The 25,231-nt window shown below is 46.7% G+C and overlaps 1 protein-coding gene across 1 annotated transcript in view; it reads right to left on the bottom strand.

Annotated features, from left to right (window-relative positions):
• CEMIP2 (cell migration inducing hyaluronidase 2) overlaps nt 1-19,044 on the bottom strand; it is an 80,560-nt gene extending 61,516 nt beyond the window's left edge. The window contains exons 1-2 of the mRNA XM_080820079.1: nt 18,926-19,044; nt 13-355 (exon numbers count right to left, since the gene is read on the bottom strand). Of these exons, the coding sequence (XP_080676205.1) occupies nt 13-343 (331 nt within the window). The 5' untranslated portion in view covers nt 344-355; nt 18,926-19,044. The remainder of the gene's footprint in view (nt 1-12; nt 356-18,925) is intronic.
• Nucleotides 19,045-25,231: the final 6,187 nt, after the last annotated feature.

Genomic DNA, 25,231 nt, shown 5'->3' on the forward strand with positions numbered 1-25,231 from the left:
TTGCACACTTACCATCTGGAGCGTATTTCGAGGAGATCCCGAGAATGACCGCAAGTGCAACAAAAAATGAGAAGCTAGTGATAGCAAAGCAAATGAAAGTATTTTTGTGCCTCTTCTGCTTTCGGCTTTCTCTCTGGGCTTGCTGCTCTTCGGTGGAGAAAGCAAAGGTGGCCCGGGCTTCCTGTCTGATGGAGGTCAATTTGGCTGAAGCTTGGCTCTTTGGAGGAGGAGGGGGCCGCAGGGGCACAACCTTCCCTGGAACGTAGCCAGACGAGCGATGGCTGCCTCCATTCTGAGGCTGCAGGAAAGCAGGGGAGTGTCCCCTGGAATCAGTGGCATGCATGATACACTGTCGCTGCGAAAAGAAAAAAAAAATTAAGGTCCAGACATGTGAGAGTAAGGTCCAGACAAAGTAATTTTTTTTTTTTTTAAGATTTATTCATTTGAGGGGTGCCTGGGTGGCTCAGTGGGTTAAGCCTCTGCCTTCTGCTCATGATCCCAGGGTCCTGGGATCGAGCGCGGCGTTGGGCTCTCTGCTCAGCAGGGAGCCTGCCCCACCCCCCACCCCCCACCCACTTGTGATCTCTGTCAAATAAATAAATAAAATCTTAAAAAAAAAATTTATTTATTTGAGAGAGTGTGCGCAATCAAGCGGAGGGAGGGAGAGGGAGAGACTCCTCAAGCAGAGCCTGCTGAGTGCAGAGCCTGAAGGGGGTCTCGATCCCAGGACTGTGAGATCATGACCTGAGCCAAGACCAAGAGTTGGCAGCTCAATGGACCAACACCCCCCCAGGCACCCCAGTAATGGCTTTATTAAGTGTTTTTTATTATGATCAAATTACGTCACATAAAACTCACCACTTCAACCATTATAAAGTACACAGTCTGGTGGCCTTTAGTTCCTTCACAGTTTTGCACAACCGTCCCCACCAACCATCTCCAGGACATCTGCACCATCCCCAACAGAACTCAGTAGCCATGAAGCAAGAATTCCCCGCTCCTCCCTTCCCCCCAATGCCTGGTAACCACTTCAACGACTCTTCGAAAATACCAGGTCAGCTCACACACCTGATAGAATCACTAACTGTCATCTAACGTCACTGCTTCTTGCCCCGGCTGCACATCACCGCCCCTGCCGTACCCCAAACAACAAAGTCAGGACCCAAGCACCTCCATCTGTTTCATGCCCCAAAGGGATCTGCATGAGCGCCTTGGTTGCCAGCCGCTCTCCTAAGGCAACCGTTCTCAGTGCTCATTGTGCCTGCGAGTCACCAGCGCTATTTGATAAAAATGTCAATTCCTGGGGCGCCTGGGTGGCTCAGTCAGTTAAGTGGCTGCCTTCGGCTCAGGTCATGATTCCAGGGTCCTGGGATCAAGGCCCGCATCGGGTTCAGCGGAGAACCTGCTTCTCTTTCCCTCTGCCTGCTGCTCTGCTTACTTGTGTTCTTTCTCTATTTCTCTATCAAATAAATAAATCTTAAAAAAAAAATGTCGAGGGAACCTAGGTGGCTCAGTGGGTTAAAGCCTCTGCTTTCGGCTCGGGTCATGATCCCAGGGTCCTGGGATCGAGTGCCCCATCGGGCTCTCTGCTCAGCGGGGAGCCTGCTTCCCCCTCTCTCTCTGCCTACTTGTGATCTCTGTCTGTCAAATAAATAAATAAAATCTTTAAAAAAAAAAAAAATGTCGATTCCTGGGCTGTCCACCCCAGGGATTGCGGCTCAGCGGGTACCAGGAGGGCCATGGATTTTATATCTTAAACACAAACCTGGTGAGACACTGAAGCAAGAGGTCAAACTTTTTGAGTACCAGGACTCTAAGCTCTTCACACTGAAGTTGAAGTCCACACATGCTAGGAAGACCACATGTTGGCCCCAACAGGTTCCCACAGACAAGCTTTCCCGTTTGGGTGTTCGACGTCCCTACTAGGTTTGTCTTTCGGTGAAGCAACTTAAGCATTTCTACCTGTGTTATCGCTTAGCCACAGACTAGGAATTCATTTAGTCAGGACACCTAAAGTCTACATTCTCTGGTTAAAAAAAAGAGACAACAGGCCCAAAATGCTTAGCTAAGGCCACATCACCAAGACTTGATACCTAACCTAACGGGGGTTTCAGGCTCTCTGGGGAATGTAACCTTCAACCAGTCTGGAATTACCTGGTCCGCCCTAGTAAGATCATCAGCCTGACAGGCCCCTGCCTTCCCCTAAAGGAAGGTGACTGCGCCGGAAACAATCCACTCTCTGCTAGAAACTTCTTTTTCTGCCCCCTCTGCCTTCCATTTTTTACAGCTCCTTGGAGCCCCTTTCTATCTGCTAACATGAGATGCTGCTTGATTCCCGAATCATTAAGTAAAGCCAATTAGGTCTTCCAACTCACTCAACTGAATACTGTTTTTAACAATTTCTTTGAATCCTCACGTTTTGTTTAAAAGAACAGGCATTCAGGGGCACCTGGGTGGCTCAGTCGGTTAGGTCATCTGCCTTCGGCTTGGGTCATGGTCTCGGGGCCCTAGGATCGAGTCCCACATTGGGCTCCCTGCTCGGCAGGAACCTGCTTCTCTCTCTCCCTCTGCCTGCTGCTCCCCCTGCTTGTGCTCTCCTGCTCTCTGTCAAATGAATAAAATCCTTAAATATATATATATAATAGGCTTTCAAATATTATGGTTAGAATATTTTTTTTTTAATCTAACTCACAGTCCCTACTGCCAGGCACTGTTCTAAACCTCTCATATGTATTACTCATCTAACACATTTAACATGACAAATCTCAGTAGCTCCCATGGTCCCCATCATACACAAGAGAAAAGCAGAGGCCTAGAATCGTTCATTAGCTAGTATAGGAGAAAACCAGGACTCAACCCAGGGTGCTAGAGTTCAGGCTCTTAACCTTATACTAATGTGTCTTTCAAAACAACCGAGAGGCAGTAATGTCAAAGAAATCAGTTTTCTGATTTGCAAGGGTGTAGCTAGAATGAGCTAAGTCTGAAAGAGCACATTAATATTTTCAAGAATTCTTCATGCAGGGGCACCTGAGTGGCTCAGTGGGTTAAAGCCTCTGCCTTCGGCTCAGGTCATGATCCCAGGGTCCTGGGATCGAGCCCCACATCGGGCTCTCTGCTCGGTGGGAAGCCTGCTTCCCTTCCTCTCTCTGCCTGCCTCTCTGCCTACTTGTGGTCTCTGTCTGTCAAATAAATAAATAAAATCTTAAAAAAAAAAGTATTTAAAAAAAAAGAATTCTTCATGCAGAAGTTCACTACCAATGAGTCTCATCTAAGAAAAGCTGACACACACATAAAAGAAGGTCAGTCCTTCTTATTCTTTAGAGTAAGCACTTGGAAGTTTCTGAATGAACGAGTAAGTTTTGAATGCAACGCTATTCTGTTACTTTGCAAAGAATGCAAGGAAGCAAGACATGCTATGCTTCTATCATGTCGTTCTTGCAAGGACCGTGGATAAACATGTTCCGTGGCTTTGGAAACACGATGTTCAAACTATTCCATTACTTCCCTTCGTTCGTAACTACAGCATCTCAGAGTCACCTGATTTCATTCAGTACCTTGTAATTAACCCCCTCATCTTCTGCCAAAACAATGATTAAGATCCCAGTCACAAGGGTACCCCCAAATTGCTCTAAACCACAGCAAATCCATGAAACACAAAATGTGGCCATTAGAAAAGCCATCAATAAGCCTTCCCAGGACCCAAACGACCTGGAAATTAATGGGGACAGGAAGGGAATCTAATCAGGAATTGATGCCGATTTTACACGGGGCAAAGAACATTCTCAGAGTCAGTGTGTCTGTCAAAACACTTGGTGAGTGGAGTTTGATTTCTGAACAGAAGTAATTATTTAGATGAAGCTTAAGCTTCGTGACAAAGGGAAGAGAACACGATTCAAGGTTCCATTGAAGAAACTGCTGCATGTGCCAAACAGCAGAACGAAATAATGGAGACATCCTCCTGGAACAAATGAGAGAGTATAACAAAGACCCCTTTATGATCCCCTATTAACAAAGAAAGGACTAAACTAGATATTCTTGAGTGCCAGGCTCACCAGGGTGGGAGGGGAATCATGACGATAATCTGCTCTGAAAGGGAGTGGGAAGCTTTTGTTCGAGGCTGCCATCATCTGATACTTCATTGTTTCGGGGTGAGAAAGGTTGTTATTACTTACCAGGCTGGAGGGCCCTTTTGTGGGAGATGATGTGTCTCCAGATGTACCCACAATATAATAACAGGCAGTAAGAGGCTAAATGAAGCCACCAACCCACTGGGAATAATTTGTGTCTTCACATTCACAAAATGATATCCTAACATGGAAAACTCAGATGGTGTTGGCCATAAATTAAATCGATCAATAAATGAAAAATATCTGTGGCTGTGTTCTTCCCATAATCCTTTTGTAAACCTCAATATTATATTTTTTAAGTTTTTATCACTTTTTTTAAGTAAACTCTACACCCAACATGGGGCTTGAGCTCATGACTCAATCAAGAGTTGCTTGCTCTACCAACTGAGCCAGCCAGGTGCCCCAAAACTAAATATATTTATGTTCATGTATTTTGAGCCCATAAGCTTCACTCTACTGGAAAACACGTAAATGCATCAGCAACAAATACAATCATTCTTTTCCTAAGAAGTAGACACACTGGGGCGCCTGGGTGGCTCAGTGGGTTGGGCCGCTGCCTTCGGCTCGGGTCATGATCTCAGGGTCCTGGGATCAAGTCCCGCATCGGGCTCTCTGCTCAGCGGGGAGCCTGCTTCCCTCTCCCCCTCTCTCTGCCTGCCTCTCTGCCTACTTGTGATCTCTCTCTGTCAAATAAATAAATAAAATCTTTAAAAAAAAAAAAAAAAAAAAAGAAGTAGACACACTGTTGAGACCACCTTAAAATTACAACCGGGGACATCTGGTTGGCTCAGTCATTAGAACATGCAAGGCCTGACCTCAGGGTCATGAGTTCAAGCCCCATGTTGGGGGCAGAGATTACGTAAATAAATAAATAAATAAATAAACAAACAAACATACATTTAAAACTTTACAACTAAAAAAATCATTTTATGCAAATTTCTCTTACAATTTATCATGATTTTTTAAAGATACAAGATACAAATACACTGCTTTAGAATTTCACTTGACATTTACGAGTTTACTTTAGGAGTAGTATTATGAGTCAATCAATTACTTAAAAATATAATGATTGGTAGTTATAGATTTAAATTATTTGTGGGAAGACTTGACATTTTGCTCATTTAGTCAGCAACTGTGAGCTTTCGAGGTCACTAGAGATTGTGGTAAGTACTGTGGGGGATAGACAAAAGATGTGCAGTATCCCTAAAAAATACAATTCCTAGGTTCAATCTTTCGTTTCCTCAATTCAATTTTAATCACTTCCTTGAAGGTAGAGTGGTATTGACCAAGGAAGTCGACCCTTGAACTGGGGAGCGGTTAAGGGCACTGATCCCTGCCTCCCCCCAACAAGCAGTCATAAATCCATGTGTAACTTTTGACTCTCCAAAAACTTAACTAATAACAGCTTACTGTTGGCCAGAAGCCTTATGGAGGACATAAACGTTGATTACCGCACATGCCGTATGTCATATGCACCATACACTGTATTCTTACAATAGAACAGAAAATGCTATTAAGAAAACCACAGGGAAGAGAAAATTCATGTGCAGTGCTGGATTAGTGTGAGTTTGGGGTTCCAAGAACAAAGAGGCACTTAACAGAAGAAAGCATGAAGAGTTCCCTCAGCTTTCAAGACTTCGAGGGGAGTCTGAGCTGTCATTTTAAACTTTTTATGACAGACCAGTGTTTTTAGTCAATACACTAATAATTTGTTCATATTACATGTCACTTTTAAGAGGGCCGTCTTCCTAGTGTAAAGAACACAGCACTCTACAGAAGGAACACGTTAGCATTTTATGATGTATTTGAAGAGCTAGTACAGACTGAGTTAAAGCCCTAAACACAGAGAATTCAAAATGGGGGGCTGGGGGCAGAAACCAAGTCATTCGCTTTGAGTTTGGAAATGCACTCCATGAAGATTGCAAAGCGTAACTTCTGGCATTCCAAAGAATTACCTCATATTTCTTTACCGGATGGTAAAAAGTGGCAGCCCAAAAAGCTTAGTAATAATTAATTAACTAAAAAGTAAAATCATTAAGTAAATAAATAAATAAATATCACTTGTCATATTTCATGCTATCATATACTAAATAAATACCATGCCATTAAAGATCTTCACAGGGAATTTAGGCAAAGATTTAAAGGACATAATACAAGAAACGACTAAGAATATGAAACCATATCAACTTGAAAGATATCAGTGCAAATGCTGAAAAAGGGTAAGCATTCAAAACCTACTACTTTTGTAAAAAAAAAAAAAAAAACTCACGAGAAAACACTTTAAAAGTTGCTATTATTTTAGGGGCACCTGGGTGGCTCAGTGGGTTAAGCATCTGCCTTCGGAGCAGGTCATGATCCCAGGGTCCTGGGATCGAGCCCCGCCTTCAGCTCTCTGCTTAGTGGGGGGCCTGCGTCCCTCTCTCTCTGCCTGCCTCTCTGCCTACTTGTGATCTCTGTCTGTCAAATAAATAAGTAAAATCTTTTAAAAAAAAAGTTGCTATTATTTTAAATAAAATTCTTCTGTTGGATAAAAAAGAATGTAGCACCTCAAACAGTAACTCAAGGTGGGAGGGGTCCGTGCGTTTGTCAAGAGCACTCAATTACAAGAAGTAATCACAGAAAATAATTTCCTTAGGAATTTCAATAACATTAAAGGAGCTCAGGTTGGCGAGAGTTTCTTGGGCCTATAAAAAAAGAGCATGATTTTAAGAAAACAGATATATTCTCATTTAAAGTCATTCAACACCACGCTAGGCTCTCCATGAGGCCCTGTCATCTCAGCATTCTATAGGTTCCCTGGCTGTTCTTCCCTGCACTCTGCCTAGAACTCTTGTTGGGGGGCTCCTGTCCTGGCTGGCTCAGTTCATAGAGCCTGTAACTCTTGACTTAAAGTTCAAGCCCCACGTTGAGCGTAGAGATTACTAACAACAACGACAACAAATTTAAATAAAACTCTAGTTGATTATCTTGCTTTCTGCCTCATGTTTGTTAACGTGTGGACTTGTCCACCCGTCCCCTGAGGCTGACTCTAAGTTTCTTGAGAACAGGCACTAGTCTCACTTATCTTAGTATTCTCACCTTCCACACAGTAGGTCCTCACCAGGTACTTGCTGAACTTAGATCACACTCTACCTCTATAGACCACACACACAAACACACACACACACACGAATGTCCCACTCAATCTTTCCTCAACATACTTGAGGTTCTGGGAAATTTGTCTCATCGATCTGGATCTGTGGCCTTGATTTGGGAAAAACTGAGAACATCTACTACTTCAAGCAAGAAAGCCAAAGCATTAATTTTTACAAAGTGCAATTCTAGTGCGCAGTCTAGCTGGTGACTAAAGGTATTATCACCAACTGCAAACAGGAATTCTAAAGATAAAGAGCGGCAAACTTGACAAGCTCGGCCTTTCACATTATTTTGTAATCCTGGTAGCACAACAGTAGGAAATGCAGCAGGCACATAGGAAAAAGGAAAGTGCCCCATTCCACTTTACACTGTTACGCTGAAAACCAGAAAGTGCTGTGATCTGGGTCCCGGGGCTGGTTCAGCCAGTAGAGCATTCGACTCTTAATCAGCAGGTTGTGAGTTCGAGCCCCACAGTGGGCACAGAGCTTACTTTGAAAACAGTCCTGTGATCAAAGGGAAAGTCTTCTCAATACAGACAGAGCAATATTTCAAAGCCAGTAAGTACTCTTTAAAAGGGCCGAGTTTTCACATCTTTCTACTGCCACAAACCACCTACTATCCCTGCTTATTTATTCACACAGTGGTTGAGGACACTTGCCCTCGAAGCTGTATATTCAGACCCCCAAAATCACTCAGCGTCTCCAACCCAGTGGAGATGGGATCCCACATGTCATGCATATCGACCCCATCATATGGAACACCTAATGAAAATGCTCTACGTTTGACTCATTTGAGGTCTTTGAAATCCTACCTACACTTGTTATGAGAACTTAGTTTTGAATGGAAAATTCAGGCTGTCGTTAGGGGAGCAGTCAAGAAGCTGGTCTGATCTCAGGCTGACTCTTCTTTGATCAAGCACCTAATTTTTGAAAGGTCAGTTTTGCCAAGTTACAGTCAAGTTTTGGAATAAACGGCCAAAATCTGGCTGAGGAAACTTCCTTTCATTAAGATCTTGGTAGTTCATAAATGTAGTGATCCGAAGGGGCACGTGCACCTAAATGTTTACAGCAGCAACGTCCACAATAGCCAAACTACGGAAAGAACATAGATGTCCATCAACAGATGAATGGATAAAGAAGATGTGGCGCGCGCGCGTGCGCGCGCGCGCACACACACACACACACACACACACACACACACACACACCATGGAATACTATGCAGCCATCAAAAGGAATCAAATCTTGCCATTTGTGGCAACGTGGATGGAACTAGAGGGTAATAAGCTGAGAGAAATAAGTCAATCAGAGAAAGACAATTATCATATGATCTCCCTGATATGAGGAATTTGAGAGGCAACGTGGGGGGCTTGGGGGGTAGGAAAAGAATAAATGAAACAAGATGGGATTGGGAGGGAGACAAACCACAAGAGACTCAATCTCACAAAACAAACTGAGGGTTGCCAGGGGGAGGGTGGGTAGGGAGAAGGTGGTGGGGTTAGGGACATTGGGGAGGGTATGTGCCATGGTGAGTGCTGTGAAGTGTGTAAGCCTGATGATTCACAGACCTGTACCCCTGGGGCTAATAATACATTATATGTTAATTTTTTTTTTTAAAAGATCTTGGTAGGTCTTTACCACACACCCGCTGGTATGCTCTTGGTCACAACAAAAAGTAACACATGCCAGGAACAAGAGGTGTTCATGAATTACCTTGAAAACAAATGATAGGTATTTATAATTATTAGTAATTATAACCTAATTAAAATTTTAACCAGCTCTTAACGGCCTTGAACCTACCAATTAATGTTTCCAACTTCCAATCTCCCATTTTTTAGGAGAAAGATAACATCAAGGAATCAGGTTTAGGGGGTTGGGGGAGGGCAGTAGGGTGTCTCTTTCCTTTTGTTGTAGATTCAGACTCTGTCTATAGTTGATAAACAATGACCTCGACACGTTAATCATATAAAGCTGTTCTGTAAGAAATAAGCTTAGCAAAACTGACTTTTAGGCCCTTTAGTTTCTCAAAATGTGAAATAAATACTTAAGTGTGAGCAATATTTTCATGAAAATTATATATTTAAATACATATTATAAAGATTTTTCAAAAACAATGGTTGAAAAGTTTCTGGGGGACACCCTTCTATACAAAGCTTAGAGGAATATATTGGGATGCATACCCTATTCCCACAGCATACAGGATAAAATACATTTTTTTTAAGATTTTATTTATTTGACAAACAGAGATCACAAGTAGTCAGAGAGATGGGGGGGGGCGGGGAGTTGGGAGCAGGTTCCCTGCTGAGCAGAGAGCCCAACCCGGGGCTCGATCCCAGGACCCTGAGATCACTACCTGAGCCGAAGGCAGAGGCTTTACCCACTGAGCCACCTAGGCACCCTAAAATACATTTCAACATAAAATGCTAGGTCTGTACGTAGAGCTATGTGGGAGAAAACGGACAGATGGTGGAGGAAAGCTAAGTTCAGTTTCACTCAGAGATCAGCTTGGTTTGTCCAAGCATACATCCAAAAGACTCCAACACCCTGAGACCTCCAAACACAACAGTGCTCTCAGACGAGACATAGTCTCCACCATTACCTTGCACAGACACGCCTTTTGTCTTTTCTTTCAACTCTCCAAACCAAGATGAGTCACTATCACCTGCAATTGCCTGTCATGTTACCAAGAAATAAGACACTTGGCATGGTTAGTTTATGTACTTCACTCTGGTTTACTTTTACTAAGCTAATCATGCCCAGGGCAATATTCAAAGGCAGAGGGGAATCACCAATCCTCCATTAAAAACCTCTCCCTAGGGGCACCTGGGTGGCTCAGTTGATTCAGCATCTGCCTTTGGCTCAGGTCAGGATCCTGGAGTCCTGGGCTTGAGTCCTGCATGGGGGGAGGGGGGGGAATGGTCCCTGCTCAGCGGGGAGTCTGCGTCTCCCTGTGACCCTCCCCACTGCTTGTGCGCACGCTCTCTCTGTCTCTCAAATGAAAACAAAAACAAAAACTTCTCCCTATGCAGGGAAAGGATAAGGGGCTGAGAAATCTTCATTTTTATTCCCCTACCTTCTTTTTCCGCTTGGTCAATTTAGACACATATGATGAATGATACTCCCCAAAGCTGAGTTACTATTATGCATAAACACCAGTACCCCCAGACTTCTAGTCCAGCACCAGGCATCACTGTTCACATTGCCCCTTTCCTCAAGAGAAAACCACACTCCCAGCATATACTAACTCCATTAAAATATAATACAGAGAAATGACAAGGGATTTTTCAAACCTATAATCTCCTAAAAAGACTAAATTGACTAAAAATTATTTTTTGTCACTAAGCATTTGAGTCAGAATAAGCATTATTGAAAGCCAGAAGACATTTGTTTTTAGCTGCTTAGAAACTTGCTTTTTGTTAAACTCTACTGTTAAGCTCGTTGCCAGAAAGCCAGTTAGGAAATAACAAATCCCTGGAAAACAAAAATGAACTAAAAATACTAAGAGTCAGATTATGTTGAAAACAACGAAGCAACAAATGCCGGGTTTATGGGTCTGCCGTGAAGGAATTCAGATTAGCAAATGGTCTACAATTTCCCTAAAGTGGATATATCCCTGAAAATTACGTCGGAATCTCCTGTTAAATATGGATCCCTCAGAACAAAGAGTCTTTTTTATGATATCTAATGCCCAAAGTAAACCAAGTGAACTCTTTCCCATCTGAAAGTTATATAGGCAACCTTTGAGAAATATTTTTCGTTCGTCCTTACAGTCCTCTCACGTAAGCGAGGTACCGGAGGCAGATGTCTGACTTCCCCGACACCAAGGATACTCATTAATCCTGTCTTTTTCGAATCTGTTAAGCATCTCCATGAAAAGCAGTGCTTGACCCCAAAGCCAAGATGGCTGACAGAGCAAAGGCTAAAGAACATTACCATGGGCAACAAAAGAGAAGCAGAAGAAAAAAGGAAAACAGACCCACAGACCAACGGGGGAGAGAAAGGCTGACAATGAAGAATGTCTAACATTCCTTACCCGGTCGAAATTAAATTTAAAAAAGCCAAGGAGGTAGGCCCCTGGGCGGAAGGAAAGAACTAGTGGATAAACCAAACGGAAGGCAGAACAACCTCCAACCTGGGAGCCCTGGAGAAAGGAGAGGCTGCGTCATTTCACCTACCAGTCCTCTGCTCTTCGCTCCTATTTCCTTTTCCTGGGTATTATTCCTCAGGTTCCTTTTTCTCCTTAATTCTTTCCACTGAAAAGCTGCCCTCTCTTCTCCCCTCCTTCCCAACGCTGCTTACACCATCCCCCTTCGCCCTTGTTCCCCCACAGCTTGGGCGGACACAGGCTCCCAACCTGCTGACAGTGACGGATGGCTGCCACAGAGGCACACAATGGCAGACCCGGGCGTGTCATCAGCCTTGCAGCTGGCCTTCGAAAGAAAGAGCCAGAGCCAACGTCTGACCTGGGGGAGGCTGATTTAATTAAGGTTACAGCAAAGGGCAGAGCCGCCTGCGGGCTCCGTTCTCCGCCGCCGAGGGCCAGGGACAAAGCCGGAAAATAGTTCTCAAGAAGAAAGAGCCAAGAAAGTTATGTTGGTTAAAATGTCATAGAGTAGGAAAAAAGAAAAGGCGACAGAGATCTGTTTGATAAAGAAGCAGAGATGCACCAGGAGTCCACGATCTCGAGAAAGAGACATCAAAATGCAATGACAGTAGAAAGCGGGTGACGAGGATGGATGTCCGGGCATGGCTTTCAAGCCAGGAGATACTCCAGATGAATAATGAGATGCCCAGATTGAAGAGATCTGGGGCCACGCGATCCAGCATCAAGGCAGAGTTTCTATTAATGGCAGCGCCGGGACTGCAGTCCAAATGCACTGTTTCTTTCACCTACAGCACATAGCCTATTTTTAATACAATGTTCACCCCCGAGAATAAAGGCTTGCACAAAACGGAACGCATTTAGGCTTGAACATCTCTTACAGGACAAGGACTCTGCTAGATGATGGGGACCCAGTGGTGCACAATCTCTATCTTCAAGGAGCTCAGAGCTCAGTGCTGGAGAGAAGGGGAGGGGTCAGGAGAGGACCCAAGGAAACAAGTACAATGCATGTCCAGGCAAAGACACTGGGCTGGTGGGCTGAAGAGGTGATCGCCTGAGTTTATTAGATCTCTATAAATGCAAAAGAGTTCATTTTTAAAAGCCCTGGCAAGCTGACTTACCCAAATGCATGCCACCAGACGACTACTAATAGCTTCCTTTGCATGTATAAACCAAAATCTCCCACGGAACTCAGCCACTAACATGACAACATGCTGTCCAATGATGACCAACATGGGAGAAACAACAGAAGTCTCTTGTATTTTCTGGAAGGCTCAGATGCGTCCCTGGCCAAAATAAAAATAGTCGCAGTGCCTGATCTCCTGGGGCGTCTGAAAGCTAGGCTTAGGGAAGGGACCCTATTATACCTGCTTCAGTCTCCAAGTTCATCACAAGTCAACAGTGCCTGAGAGTCATCAGGGAGGACCAACGACTCGGCAAGAACTCTGCCCTAGATGGTGCTTAGACTTCGCAGAGCTGAGCAGGGACAGATTCCAGCCAGCAGCAGTGGGACAGGCAAACAGGGGCTGTGTGATGACCTCAAGGGCCTGAAGCACAAACAGGGAACAAGAAGAAATACTTGAAGGTTAGCGCCAAGCTCAGACCACATGGTAACCCGGCAGCAGGGATGGGGGTAGAGGTGGGGGGTTATCCAGGAGCTGACCATACACTGTGAGGCACGACCATATGGAGAGGACAGGCACAAGCACTTGGGAAAGCAGCTATTAACACTCATCAAAAGACATCATTATTGCATGGAGCACTGGGTGTGGTGAAAAAACAATGAATACTGTTACGCTGAAAATAAATAAAAAATTAAAAAAAAATGCAAAAAAAAAAAAAAAAAGACATCATTAACCATGCTGAAAAGACGATTCATCTCCCATTTGGCCTTTTCCACTCCATCTCCATACCCAGCCCACTCGCTACCAAACTGCTAGCTTCTCCATATTACCAGCACCTCCCTTCTATCTGAGCATGTCCTAGGGTGACTGGCGAGGGGCTGTCATCAAATACCCCTTCACAATTAAAGCCACATCTTTGGCATTAAGCAAAGAGAATTTTCGAGATCCTCATCCAAAGTGAATTTTATAGAGGTGGCATTGGTCCTAGTAAAAACCCAATCTGTTTTTTTTTTACCACAATAAAAAAAGACGACTCATTTTTCTCATTCCTTTCTGAAACAGGAATCAGGCAATTGTCCTTGGGCTCAACTTAATCCTTCCACTCCCTAAAATGTTAATAATTAATTTTCCAACCTCATTGTATGCAAAAAAAACCAAAACAAACAAACAAACAAAACTATTCATTCTTCAAGGAAGTGAGTCACCATCCGTGAGGGCCATGGTGAGAATAGGAGATGGGTGGTATCCAAGTAGGAGGCAATAATTAGGCAGGAGCCCCCAAATCAGTAACAATTTCACTTTGGAGAGCATTTGTCATTAGAAACAACCCAAGACATCTGGCTTGTGGTGGATACTCATATGTTTTAAGATACTTATCTCAAACTCAGAGTCAATGAGGACCATTCAGTGGCTCAACCTGGGTAGTCTGAAATTGCAATCCTTTCAGGCAACAATGTTTCAATCACACTCCTATGCAGTCTTAACACCATTTTAAAAACTATATGAAAGCTAAGACTGCTATGAGCCTTCTCAGGCAAGCTTTTCAAAATAGAAAGTCTCCAAATGCTGTCAATTTTTTACTTATTGTCCAAACTAAGACAAAACCCTGATAACATAAATATCAAAGGTTGAGCACGTGTGACCACATAATGAAAATAAATGTCACCTTACAACTCTGGCCACAAGGTTAGTCTAATAATAACAATTTCAAGACAGATTTGCCTGATCGATCAAAGGACGGATTCGATGGGAGATAGCAATTCTGTGTTTTAAGTCATAGACAGAGTCCCAGTCTGTGCCATTTTTTTTAAAGAGGCATTTTTTAATAAAGACCCTATGTTTCATTCATCTTGGTACTGCTCACAGCCCAGAGCCTGGCACATCTTAGGAATGCAATAAAATATTTGCTGAACATAGTTCCTGACAACCAACATTAATGGCTTCCCAAAGCAAGTACAGGGAAAACAAAAGACCATGCCAACATATTTCTAATACACTTACATCCTATGAATCACAATACAAATCTGAATAAAGTTTCCAGGAACTTGCTTTTCCAAAAAAAAAAAAAATGTGCACTTTTACATTCATATGCTATTTATGAAAAATGCAAGTAAAGCTAACATTATTTTTACACTTAGTTCCCTATTTGCCAGAAATTTCTTACAAGAAGCATCACCCCACTGTGTACATCTTATCATGTATAAATCCTACCAAACAAAAAAAGGTAGAGTGTATGCTTTAAACTTGGGTGCAAGGGGTTTCTAAGCCCAAATGCAAATTATTTCCCCATTAAAACACTAAAATAACTAAATTGCTAACAAAACCAAACAGGAACAAATTAGAGTATATTAGTGGGGGGGAAATGCTGACTGGAAATGAGGACAAAGGGGTTCTTGTCCCTGCTCAGCCATTAATTTACTATATGACCTTACCTAATTAGTTAGCCTCTCTAGGTCTCAACTTCCTCATTTTAATATTGTTTAAAGCCCTATCGAACTACATGCTAAGATTCAACATGTCCTGAAAACTGATTGACATGTGTACTGCGCCCCCCCGCCTCCCCAAATCACAGTGAACGTGATAGTTTTAAATATGTGACTAAGATTTCTCTCAAAGGCAACTTATTAAAATGTGAGATTGAGCTTAAGTCCATTTCACCTGGAGAATAAGGCAACTAGATTAAAACAAACAGTGCTTCTAGATTCAAGTTTCACCCAGACAGTCACTGTTCTTACTGGGGGAACAGCCCTTTCTTTCATAGCATCATTGAAAATTCCACCTCTTTACAAATGGGGAAAACGAGTCAGGGTCATTGTCAGGGTCTCAAAAATGCAGATGCATGGCTCTTCCTTCTTTTCCCTTTTCCACATTCATCTTGTTAGGGGAGAGGAAAGCTGAAGAGCTAGCTTGGCTTGGAATGTGGCAGTTACGGTACAGACCAAGACAAGCCCCTCTCAATTGAGGCACTGTACGAGCCAGCCCATCCTTGTAATGACTGCTCACAACTCAAACGCAATGAAAAGATTTCCTGTGGCTGAGATGGGAAGATGCCTGGACTCGCTGAGGAATGCTCTGTGACAATAACCACCATTACCACCTGAAAAACTGCACTCAAGCTGAGATTCAGAACACTCCAGAAAGCATCAACAAAATAGAAATTGGTCACCGAGACCGGTTAGACTCAGTTATGATCTGAAGCTACTAAAAAGCTCTAAAAAGAACATGTTTTGAAAGTACCTTTTGATACCCAACAGCACTAGCCTGTATGGTCCTTTACTACATACACAGCAAATTAAATCAAACTTAATCCTCAAAGGATTGGATAAAGTATTCTCTCTTTTTTTTAACTTTTTTTTTAAGATTTTATTTATTTATTTGACAGACAGAGATCACAAGTAGGCAGAGAGACAGGCAGAGAGGGGGAAGCAGGCTCCCCGCTGAGCAGAGAGCCCCATGCAGGGCTCGATCCCAGGACCCTGGGACCATGACCTGAGCTGAAGGCAGAGGCTTTAACCCACGGAGCCACCCAGGCGCCCCTAAAACTTGATAAAGTATTCTTTTTTTTTTTTTTTAAAGATTTTATTTATTTATTTGACAGACAGAGATCCCAAGCAGGCAGAGAGGCAGGCAGAGAGAAAGGAGGAAGCAGGCTCCCCGCTAAGCAGAGAGCCCGATGCGGGGCTCGATCCCAGGACTCCGGGATCGTGACCTGAGCCGAATGCAGAGGCTTTAACCCACTGAGCCACCCAGGCGCCCCTTGATAAAGTATTCTTAAACTAATTCTACAGGTGAACAAACAGCATGGAAAAAAGTGGGGGAATTGTCCAGCAGCAAACGTCAGAGCCTCATCTGAAACTCAATTCTGACTTCAAATACTCCAAACTTTATGTTTCAAAACGGTACCGCCGACACCAGTGTTCAATCCCTACTATTTTTGTGTGATTTCAAAAATTTTATTTCTCACTAAATTGCTTTCTCCCCCACCCGCACTCCCAATCTGGTCCTCCTCTGGATTCTTAAAGCATTGTACGCACAATGCTCCAAACACTCATACACACTTACTGTGCCTTCTCTAATTGCTCATTTCCTTTTCTCCCAGCCTAGGCTCCTTCCTTTCAACAGCAGAGACCATCTCCTCTTTCCTTACGGACGGAAGCCACCACACAGACAATCTTGGCTCCCTGTGCCTTCCAAGCTTGACCCACTCCACCCAACTCCCTCTCCCTACAGACAAGAACACGGTGTGGGCATTCAGACTGCTTCCCAAGTGCCCGACACACAACAGGTGAACAAAAACTGTTAGTTTGATGCATGGTGGGTAGGTGGGTGGCTGGATGATCCAAGACTCGTATTTTACAGAATTTTACAAAGTACACCTTTACATCCAGTATCCCATGGGAGTCTAAAACTGTATTTAATAATAATCTTTTTAATGATCTCTTTCTGCACTGCGGCTCATCGTATCATTCTCAAATTCTGAACCCGGGCCCAGAGGTGCGGAGCTGATAAGTAGCAGCCTGTCAACTTCGGACATGGCCCACCACTACTTTACTTTCTAGACTGTCTTCCCACCGTTCCCAAGGTAGCTTGGGAACAGGCAAGATTAGGTTCATTAGAACACGAAGGAGGCGTTGTCCCATTCAGGTTTCCTGTTGTGAAATCCGAGACTTCCGAAAATCTGCAGGTTGCAGGTTAGGTCAACAAAGGAGCTTGGACTCAAACAAATTCGCCGGGACCAAGAAAACCTGAAAAAGCACAGGGGAAGAGTGTACTATCTGACCTCCGTGTCCACATCTGCCTCAGCTTCGTCCGCAGGCCGTTAAAGCAGAACAGGTAAGTGAGGACTCAAAATTCACTTCTAACCTTACTGTTGTGAGCCGAAGCACACACATCCATCAGATCGAACAGCATCAGGTGGAATGAAATGAAAGCCAGAAGCAGACTTCTGGTTCCATCTGCACACATTCAGACCCTGGAGCGCAGGTACGCAGAAAGTGAAGGGAGTGACTTTCAGGTAAAGGACACAACACCAGAACACCAGGTTCTACCTAGTGTCCACTAAGCACGAGTACTTTTTGCTGCTTTGCCCAGAAATGCAAACCCAAAAGAGCCCTTTGACTAGCTCATCAAAGGCACACAACCAGAGCGTGATGTCCAGACCAATTTTGAAAACAGCAAGCTTCCTTCAAGGGTCAAACAAAGATTAAGAGCTCCTTTTTGCCCACCAAAGAACCCTAAGGCTAACCACTTGAAATTCCTAACACAGACCCACTTCCAACAGGTATGTCTGGCTGCCCTGAGGGCTGAGGCCTCCCTCAGCTCAGGTGAAATCTCCCTCCATCCCAGTGCCTCTAAATTCTCATTTTGTCTCTGTAAGGGCTCCGGAAAGCAACATCCGCCTACCCTCAACACATGCAATTATGCAACAACACATCACATTGTCACACTGAAACCGGGAGAGTGGACACACGCCAGTGAGTGCCTCCCGTGTGGAATGCAAGTTCTTAAAATTATGAAGCACTCCATCCTTAAACCGACTGTTGATGAAAGGAGATGGATATCAAAGCCTGTTTTCCTAACCTTAGCCAGAGAACTTAAGTGAGCGGTTTCCGCTCCACAGCGAGGTCTGGTGATAAGCCTCAGCAGAGAGCAACCAGGGACATCGGGACCTTGCTTTGATTGCAAAGGATGTAGCAACTGGCATTAACTACTGAACTCTGGGATCCTCGCAGAGCCGGACCCCCTCCTTTGCCAAGACCTCCCAACTCTGCACAGTAAAGCTGGGAGTGGGGTCCAGTGCCAAGGCTACCCCAGCTGTAAAGAAAGCTGCGAGCGATTTTAAAGCCCCCTCCCCTTACTTTTACTAACACAAAGCAGGGTAAGGGCTGAAGGGTTGGTTCACCAGCCCAGTGGAACAGTAAAGAGACAAAGGTCACCCCCAAACGCGTCCGCGCGCGCACCGAAGCCGAGACTGTGCAACGTACGTTCCACCAACCTTCCACTGTGGTCGGCTTCCTGTGGGGTTTATCCCCCCACCCCAACCCTCTCCGGAAAGTTTGAGGCTGTTCACACCGACTTTCAAAGGTCCATTGTTTCCTTCCCCGTAAACGCAATGAAAAGAGAGACGTTGAGAAAGAAACCAAGACGCCGTTCCCCAGACCCTTTCTTACGGAGAGGATTTACTCCGGGGGAGTCCGGTGACTCCGGACCCAGCCAGAAGAGAGACTGAGAACCGCGGAGTGCGGGGGGAGTGCGGGGGGAGGGCGGGAGGGGGCTTCGGGGGGCGGGAGGATGTTTTCCATTTCAGCAGAAATGCCTAAATGCCAGACCGCCGGCAGCCGGGAGCTGGGACGGTGCTCGGGGCCGCGGGCGGCGACCTCGCAGTGGCCCCTGCGCGCAGCTGGGGAGGCGGGGCGGGGGGAACCCCTCCGCGGCTTACCTTCCCCTCCCCCACTTAGCGTCGGCTACTTCAGGTGCCTACACCGCGGTCCAAAGAGACGGAGCCGAGCTCCCAGCGTCCCCGTGTCCGGATCTTCTCTCCATGGCCAGAGAGCCCCCGGAGCCCCGCGCCCGCCGCCGCCGCCGCCTCTGCTTTTATGCAACTGGCAGCCGCAGCCTCTGCCCGGAGGTGCAACGCTCTCCTCCCGGGAATGACGCGCACTTCCCTCCGCCTCCGCCTCCTCCTCCTCCAGCCCCGAGCCTCGGGGGCAGGGGCCTCGGCTCGCTCGCTCCCGGAGCAGCCGCTCGGCTTTCTCCGCTCCTTCCCCTCCGGGAGGAAGAGAGCCTCGGCCCCGGCGGCGCGCGCCCCAGCGTCCCCGCAACGATGGGAGGCGGCGGCAGCGCGGGGCAGAGCGGGGTCCCGGGAGTCGCGCTTGTCCCTGGTCGGCCGGCGCCGCGGCTCGCGAGGGTCGCGCTCAGCCTCCGCCGGCCAGACAAGCCGCCCGGCTCCGCTGGGCCTAGGGCTGCCGATTGGGCGGGCGGGCGGACGAGACGGAGGAGGCGGGGGGAGAGGAGGAGCCTGCGGCCGGAGGAGGCGGTGGCCACGCTGGGCTCCTCCCGCCGCCCGGCTCCGCGGGAGCTCCGGACCCCGGAGCTCAGCGTCTCCCGCGGCGGCGACCGAGAACCGCGCCCCGCGCTGCGGCTGCAAACTCCCACCGTGCGGGTCTGAACCTGAGCCGGGGCCCCCCAGCACCTCGCGGCCGAGCCTGACAATGAGCCCCCATCAGCTCCGGCTGAACCTGACAATGAGCCCCATCACCCCCGGTGGAGCCTGCTCCCCCCCCCCCGATCCTGTCCTGGCTGAGCCTGACACTGCGCCCCCCTCACTCCACGGCTGAGCCGGACACTGCACCCCTACCGCCTCCCGGGTGAGCCCGACTGCGCCCCAACACCCCACCGCTGAGCTGGACCCTGCGCCTTCATCGCTCCCGCCTGAGCCAGACTCTGAACCGCATCATCCCCAAAGGGACTTCCATAATTCCCGAAAATGTTCTGTGCGTCGGGTCAGCGCACCACGGCCGCCCCCACCTGGCCGACCGCGGGCGCTGGGTTCTTAGCCCTTTCCGAAGAAGGAGCCCGCTCTCCGACTCGGGACAGCTCCTCCGGCAGCGCAGAGCGGCCCCGGCCCCCGGCTCCCCAGCCAGAATAAATAGAACTACGCTTCCCCACGCCCCCTGCCCGCGTCACTCTGGAGTGGCTGCCGCTTGCAGGAGTGGCGCGGAGCGAGCCCGCCCACCCCGATGCCTCCGGACCTCTCTACCGACTCCCGCACCCGGGCTGGAGTAGCCCAGCCGCCCCCCACCCCGCCCCTTGCTGGAGCGGCTCTCACGGTGATAGAGGCTTGGCTCCCGCTGAGGGCGCGGCCGGGGCTGTATCAGTCAGACCCGCGAGGTCCCTAGCTAGTGACAGCCGCAGGACTGCCAAATCCAGGCAGTCGTCATCCTCTGTTTAATTCGGAATTGGAAATTGTCCCGAAAGGGAACTCTTTCAGTAAATACTGTACAGACAGGAGTGTTCATTTTTCAGGGCTGCTCTTCCTTCCTCCCCGCCCCCCACACCCTTTTAACAAAACCTTAGTCATGTAACCATGACACACCCAGCAGGCGGGAAAGGGAATTCCCTACTTCCACGAGTTTGGTACAGTTTGTAGAAATCAAAAAGTTGCCAGATCTTGGCTGATGATAAGATTGCCCTGGGGAACTTTGAAAAGTTCGGATTCCCAAAGTTCACACGACCTAATGACTCACAGAGGCCTGGAATATGTACTTTGGTTTTTTTTGTTTTTAAGATTTTATTTATTTATTTAACAGACAGAGATCACAAGTAGGCAGAGAGGCAGGCAGAGAGAGAGGGAGGGGGAAGCAGTCTCCCTGCTGAGCAGAGAGCCCGATGCGGGGCTCGATCCCAGGACCCTGGGATCATGACCTGAGCCGAAGGCAGAGGTTTTAACCCACTGAGCCACCCAGGAGCCCCAGGAATATGTACGTTTGAGAAACGGTGCTCCAGCCTCAAATTAATTAAAACCTTGGAAAGTTGCCTCCACTATAGCAACATGGTCCGGTGCTGAGACCTTAACGAAACTACCAAACTTTGGGAGTCAACCGTCCCTCTGGGAGAGGGAGGAAGTTTCTTGAAATAAGGCAGATGCAGGTGGGGGGTTGGGGGGGCGGTGCTCAGTTGGTGAATCATCTGCCTTCAGCTGGATTCAAGATCTCAGGTTCCTGGGATCCAGCCCGGTAGGGGGCTCCCCACTCAGTGGGGAGTCTGCTTCTCCCTCTCCCTCTGCCCCTCCTACCTGCTCCTTCTCTCTCTCAAATAAATAAATAAAATCTTCAAAAAAGGGGGGGGCAGATGGTTTTGAATGACAAACTAGAAGGGACAAAGTACTACTTCAGTGATCAAAGATGAAATGTTTAGGACTATGCCTTATAAAGACAGGATAGGAAATGTGTCCCCCTGGTGTGGTAAACTGTAGTAAGCAAAGAGTTCAGATCCTAATCACTAGAACCTGGAAGTGTTCCTTTATATGGAAACAGGGTCTTTGCAGGTGGGATTACATTAGAGATCTGGAGTTGGGGAGATTATCCCGGGTGATCAGGGTGGGCCTTGAGTGCAATCACAGGTAACCTTAGAAAAGGGAGGCAGACAGAAGATGATGGGAGCATGCCAACAGATGCAGCTCAGTAAAGGAGTGTCAGCAGCCCCCAGAAGCTGGAAGATGCGAGGAAGGGTAGGTCTCTAGAGCCTCCAGAGGGAGGGAGTCCTGCCTACTAGGAGAGTTCAGACTTCCAGACTCTAAAAGAACGAAAGTATACATTTCTGCTGTTTTAAGCCACCAAGTTTGTGGTTATGTGTTACAGGAGCCATGGAAAACACACACATCATATCACCTGTGTGGTGCCAACTTTACATTAAAATGCCCATTTTCAGGACGCCTGGGTGGCACAGTTGGTTAAGCGTCTGCCTTTAGCTTGGTCATGATACCGGGGTCCTGGGATTCAGTCGCGCTCCTTGCTCAGAGGGGAGCCTGCTTCTCGCTCTGCCTGCTGCTACCCCTGCTTGTGCTCAATCTCTCTCTCTCTCTCTCTGACAGATAAATAAAATCTTCAAAAAAAAAATGCCCATTTTCTGAATCTTTATTAAGTGCCAGGCACTTTGCTTGGAGTTTGAATATGTTATCTAAATTAATCCTCCCCAAAATTGTTACTCCAATTGTAGACATGAGGACCCTGGGACTGAGAAAGTCTAGGGAGCCTGCTGCATAGCAAGAGCCTATTGGAATCAAACATTAAAAGTGTCTATTAAAAAATCATGTAAACTGGGGCGCCTGGGTGGCTCAGTTGGTTGAGCGGCTGCCTTCGGCTCAGGTCATGATCCCAGCGTCCTGGGATCGAGTCCCACATCGGGCTCCTTGCTCAGCAGGGAGCCTGCTTCTCCCTCTGCCTCTGCCTGCCTCTCTGTCTGCCTGTGCTCACTCTCTCTGACAAATAAATAAATAAAATCTTAAAAAAAAAAAAAAAAAAAAAAAAAATAAATTAATCCTCCCCAAAATTGTTACTCCAATTGTAGACATGAGGACCCTGGGACTGAGAAAGTCTAGGGAGCCTGCTGCATAGCAAGAGCCTATTGGAATCAAACATTAAAAGTGTCTATTAAAAAATCATGTAAACTGGGGCGCCTGGGTGGCTCAGTGGGTTAAGCCTCTGCCTTCGGCTCAGGTCATGATCCCAGGGTCCTGGGATCGAGTCCCACATCGGGCTCTCTGCTCAGCGGGGAGCCTGCTTCCCACCCCCACCCCCCACCCCCGCCTGCCTCTCTGTCTACTTGTGATCTCTGTCTGCCAAATAAATAAATAAAATCTTTTTTAAAAAATCATGTAAACTATTTTAATGAAAGTTTTGGTTTTAAAGAGGTCTTATTTCCATAACCTATACCTGTTGCCAAAATCAAAGAAAATGGACATGGATATCTGGGGATGCTGTGCGTGGAGGGTGGGGTGGGCAAGGGGTGTAGGAGACTCATATCTTCTGCTCAATATTGTTGTGAACTTAAAACTGCTCTAAATAAAGCCTATTGGGGCGGCACCTGGGTGGCTCAGTGGGTTAAAGCCTCTGCCTTCGGCTCAGCTCATGATCTCGGGGTCCTGGGATAGAGCCCTGCATCGGGCTCTCTGCTCAGCAGGGAGCCTGCTTCCTCCTCTCTCTCTGCCTGCCTCTCTGCCTACTTGTGATCTCTGTCAAATAAATAAATAAAATATTTTAAAAAAAGAAAAAAAAGCCTATTGGGGGGACGCCTGGCCGGCTCATTCGGTAGAGTGTGTGAGTCGGTAGTGTGTGTGACTCTTGACCTCAGGGTTGTAAGTTCAAGCCCCATGTTGGGTATAGGGATTACTTAAAAATAAAGTCTTTTCAGAACATTTTAAATAAAAAAATAAAGTCTATCAACACAAAAGGGGACATTGAATCCTTATGTGGCTGACTTTTGAGAATTTTATAAACTTATGTTCTTGGGTCTTTATCAGGAAACATAAAAAAAAAATCAAAGTTTCTTAAAATAAGGGAGATGGTTTTGAAACTACAGTCTCCAACTTCCAATGCTTTGACTTCATTGTTCAACTTTATGAGGGGACGAATGTGAAATGCATTCAGTACAAACACTACTTCAAATTTCGAATTAGGATCTTTTCCTGGTCCACCCAGACTCTTTCATGATGCCAGGCAGCGACAGGGAGCCAAGGCTCCCGGTCACCCAGCGATCACGAGGGTCAACAACCAATCCACTCACAACCATTCTGTACCCAGACAACCATTCTGTCTTTCATTTTCAGCACAGTATTCAATACATTACACGAGGTATTCAATGCTTTATTATAAAATGGGCTTTGTGTTAGATGATTTGGCCCAACTGTAGGGTAATGTGGGTGTTCTGAGCACATTTAAGCTGGGCTGGGCTAAGCGATGATGTTCGGTAGGTTAGGTGTACTAAATGCATTTTTGACTTAAGATATTCTCAATTTATCATGGGCTTATCCAGATGTAACTCCGTCATGAGCTGAGGCAGATCTGTAATGTGAACGGAGTTATACTGGACACAAAGTGAGAGGCCACAGACTTCTCTGGTCAAGGAACTGATGTGGTCCCAAATCAGGTTCCCAGGGAAGCAGGCTGAGACAGAGTGGCAAGATGTTCATTAAAAAATGTCCATGAGGTCAACACCTTTTGAGGGAGGGACAGGAAGCAGGATGGGACAGAGGGAAAAGTTGAGCTGCCCTGTGAACCCAGCCAAGCTCCCTGGGAGGCTCCGGACCAGCATGGCCCTTCTGAATTATTGCCGCGAGATGCCTTTACATAGTCTCCTGAATTAGTCATCGGATATGGTGCATCCTGGGAAGTGGCATGACCTTGGGCAAGGCAGCTCGGCAGCCCAGGAGGGGGTTGGCTCTGGACAACCCTCGGAGCTGGGCAGCATGTACTCTTGAAGGCAGATCTGGTAGTCTAGTACCAGCAGGCAGTCACCTACTCCCTCACTGTTCTGTCCTTTCCACACGAGGAGGGAAAGCCTCATATGAGCATAGGATGCCTTTTGTTTGTTGTCCCAGTGCTGGCAGTGCTCACAGTCTTGAGGCAGGACAGCACACTGGCTGACAGTGGAGGTCCCTCAGTCACTTGGCCTGGGTTAGAACCACAGTCCATAGCTCCCTGCAGGGCAACTTCAGACAAGATGCCCAGCCTCTCTGTGCCTGTGTCTTCACTTAGAAATGGGAATAGGGACAGGGCTCCTGGCTGGCGCAGCCGGTGAAGTGTCTGCCTTCAGCTCAGGTCATGATCTCAGGGTCCTGGGATCGAGTCCTGCATCAGGCTCCCTGCTCGGTGGGGAGTCTGGTTTTCCTTCCACTTCCCCCTCTACTGCCCCCCTGACTCGCACTCTGGCTCTCCCTCTCAAATAAAATCTATTTTTTATAAGATTTTGTTTATTTATTTGACAGAGAGAAATCACAAGTAGGCAGAGAGGAAGGCAGAGAGAGAGAGAGAGGAGGAAGCAGGCTCCCTGCCAAGCAGAGAGCCCGATGCGGGACTCGATCCCAGGACCCTGAGATCATGACCTGAGTCGAAGGCAGAGGCTTAACCCACTGAGCCACCCAGGCACCCTAAAATCTTTTTTTTTTAATGGGAATAGGGGCATCTGGCTGGCTCAGTGAATAGAGCATGTAACTTTTGAAATCGGGGTTGTAAGTCCTGGCCCCACA

This window comes from Martes martes (assembly GCF_963455335.1).
Source record: "Martes martes genome assembly, chromosome: 12".
Lineage (NCBI taxonomy): Eukaryota > Metazoa > Chordata > Mammalia > Carnivora > Mustelidae > Martes > Martes martes.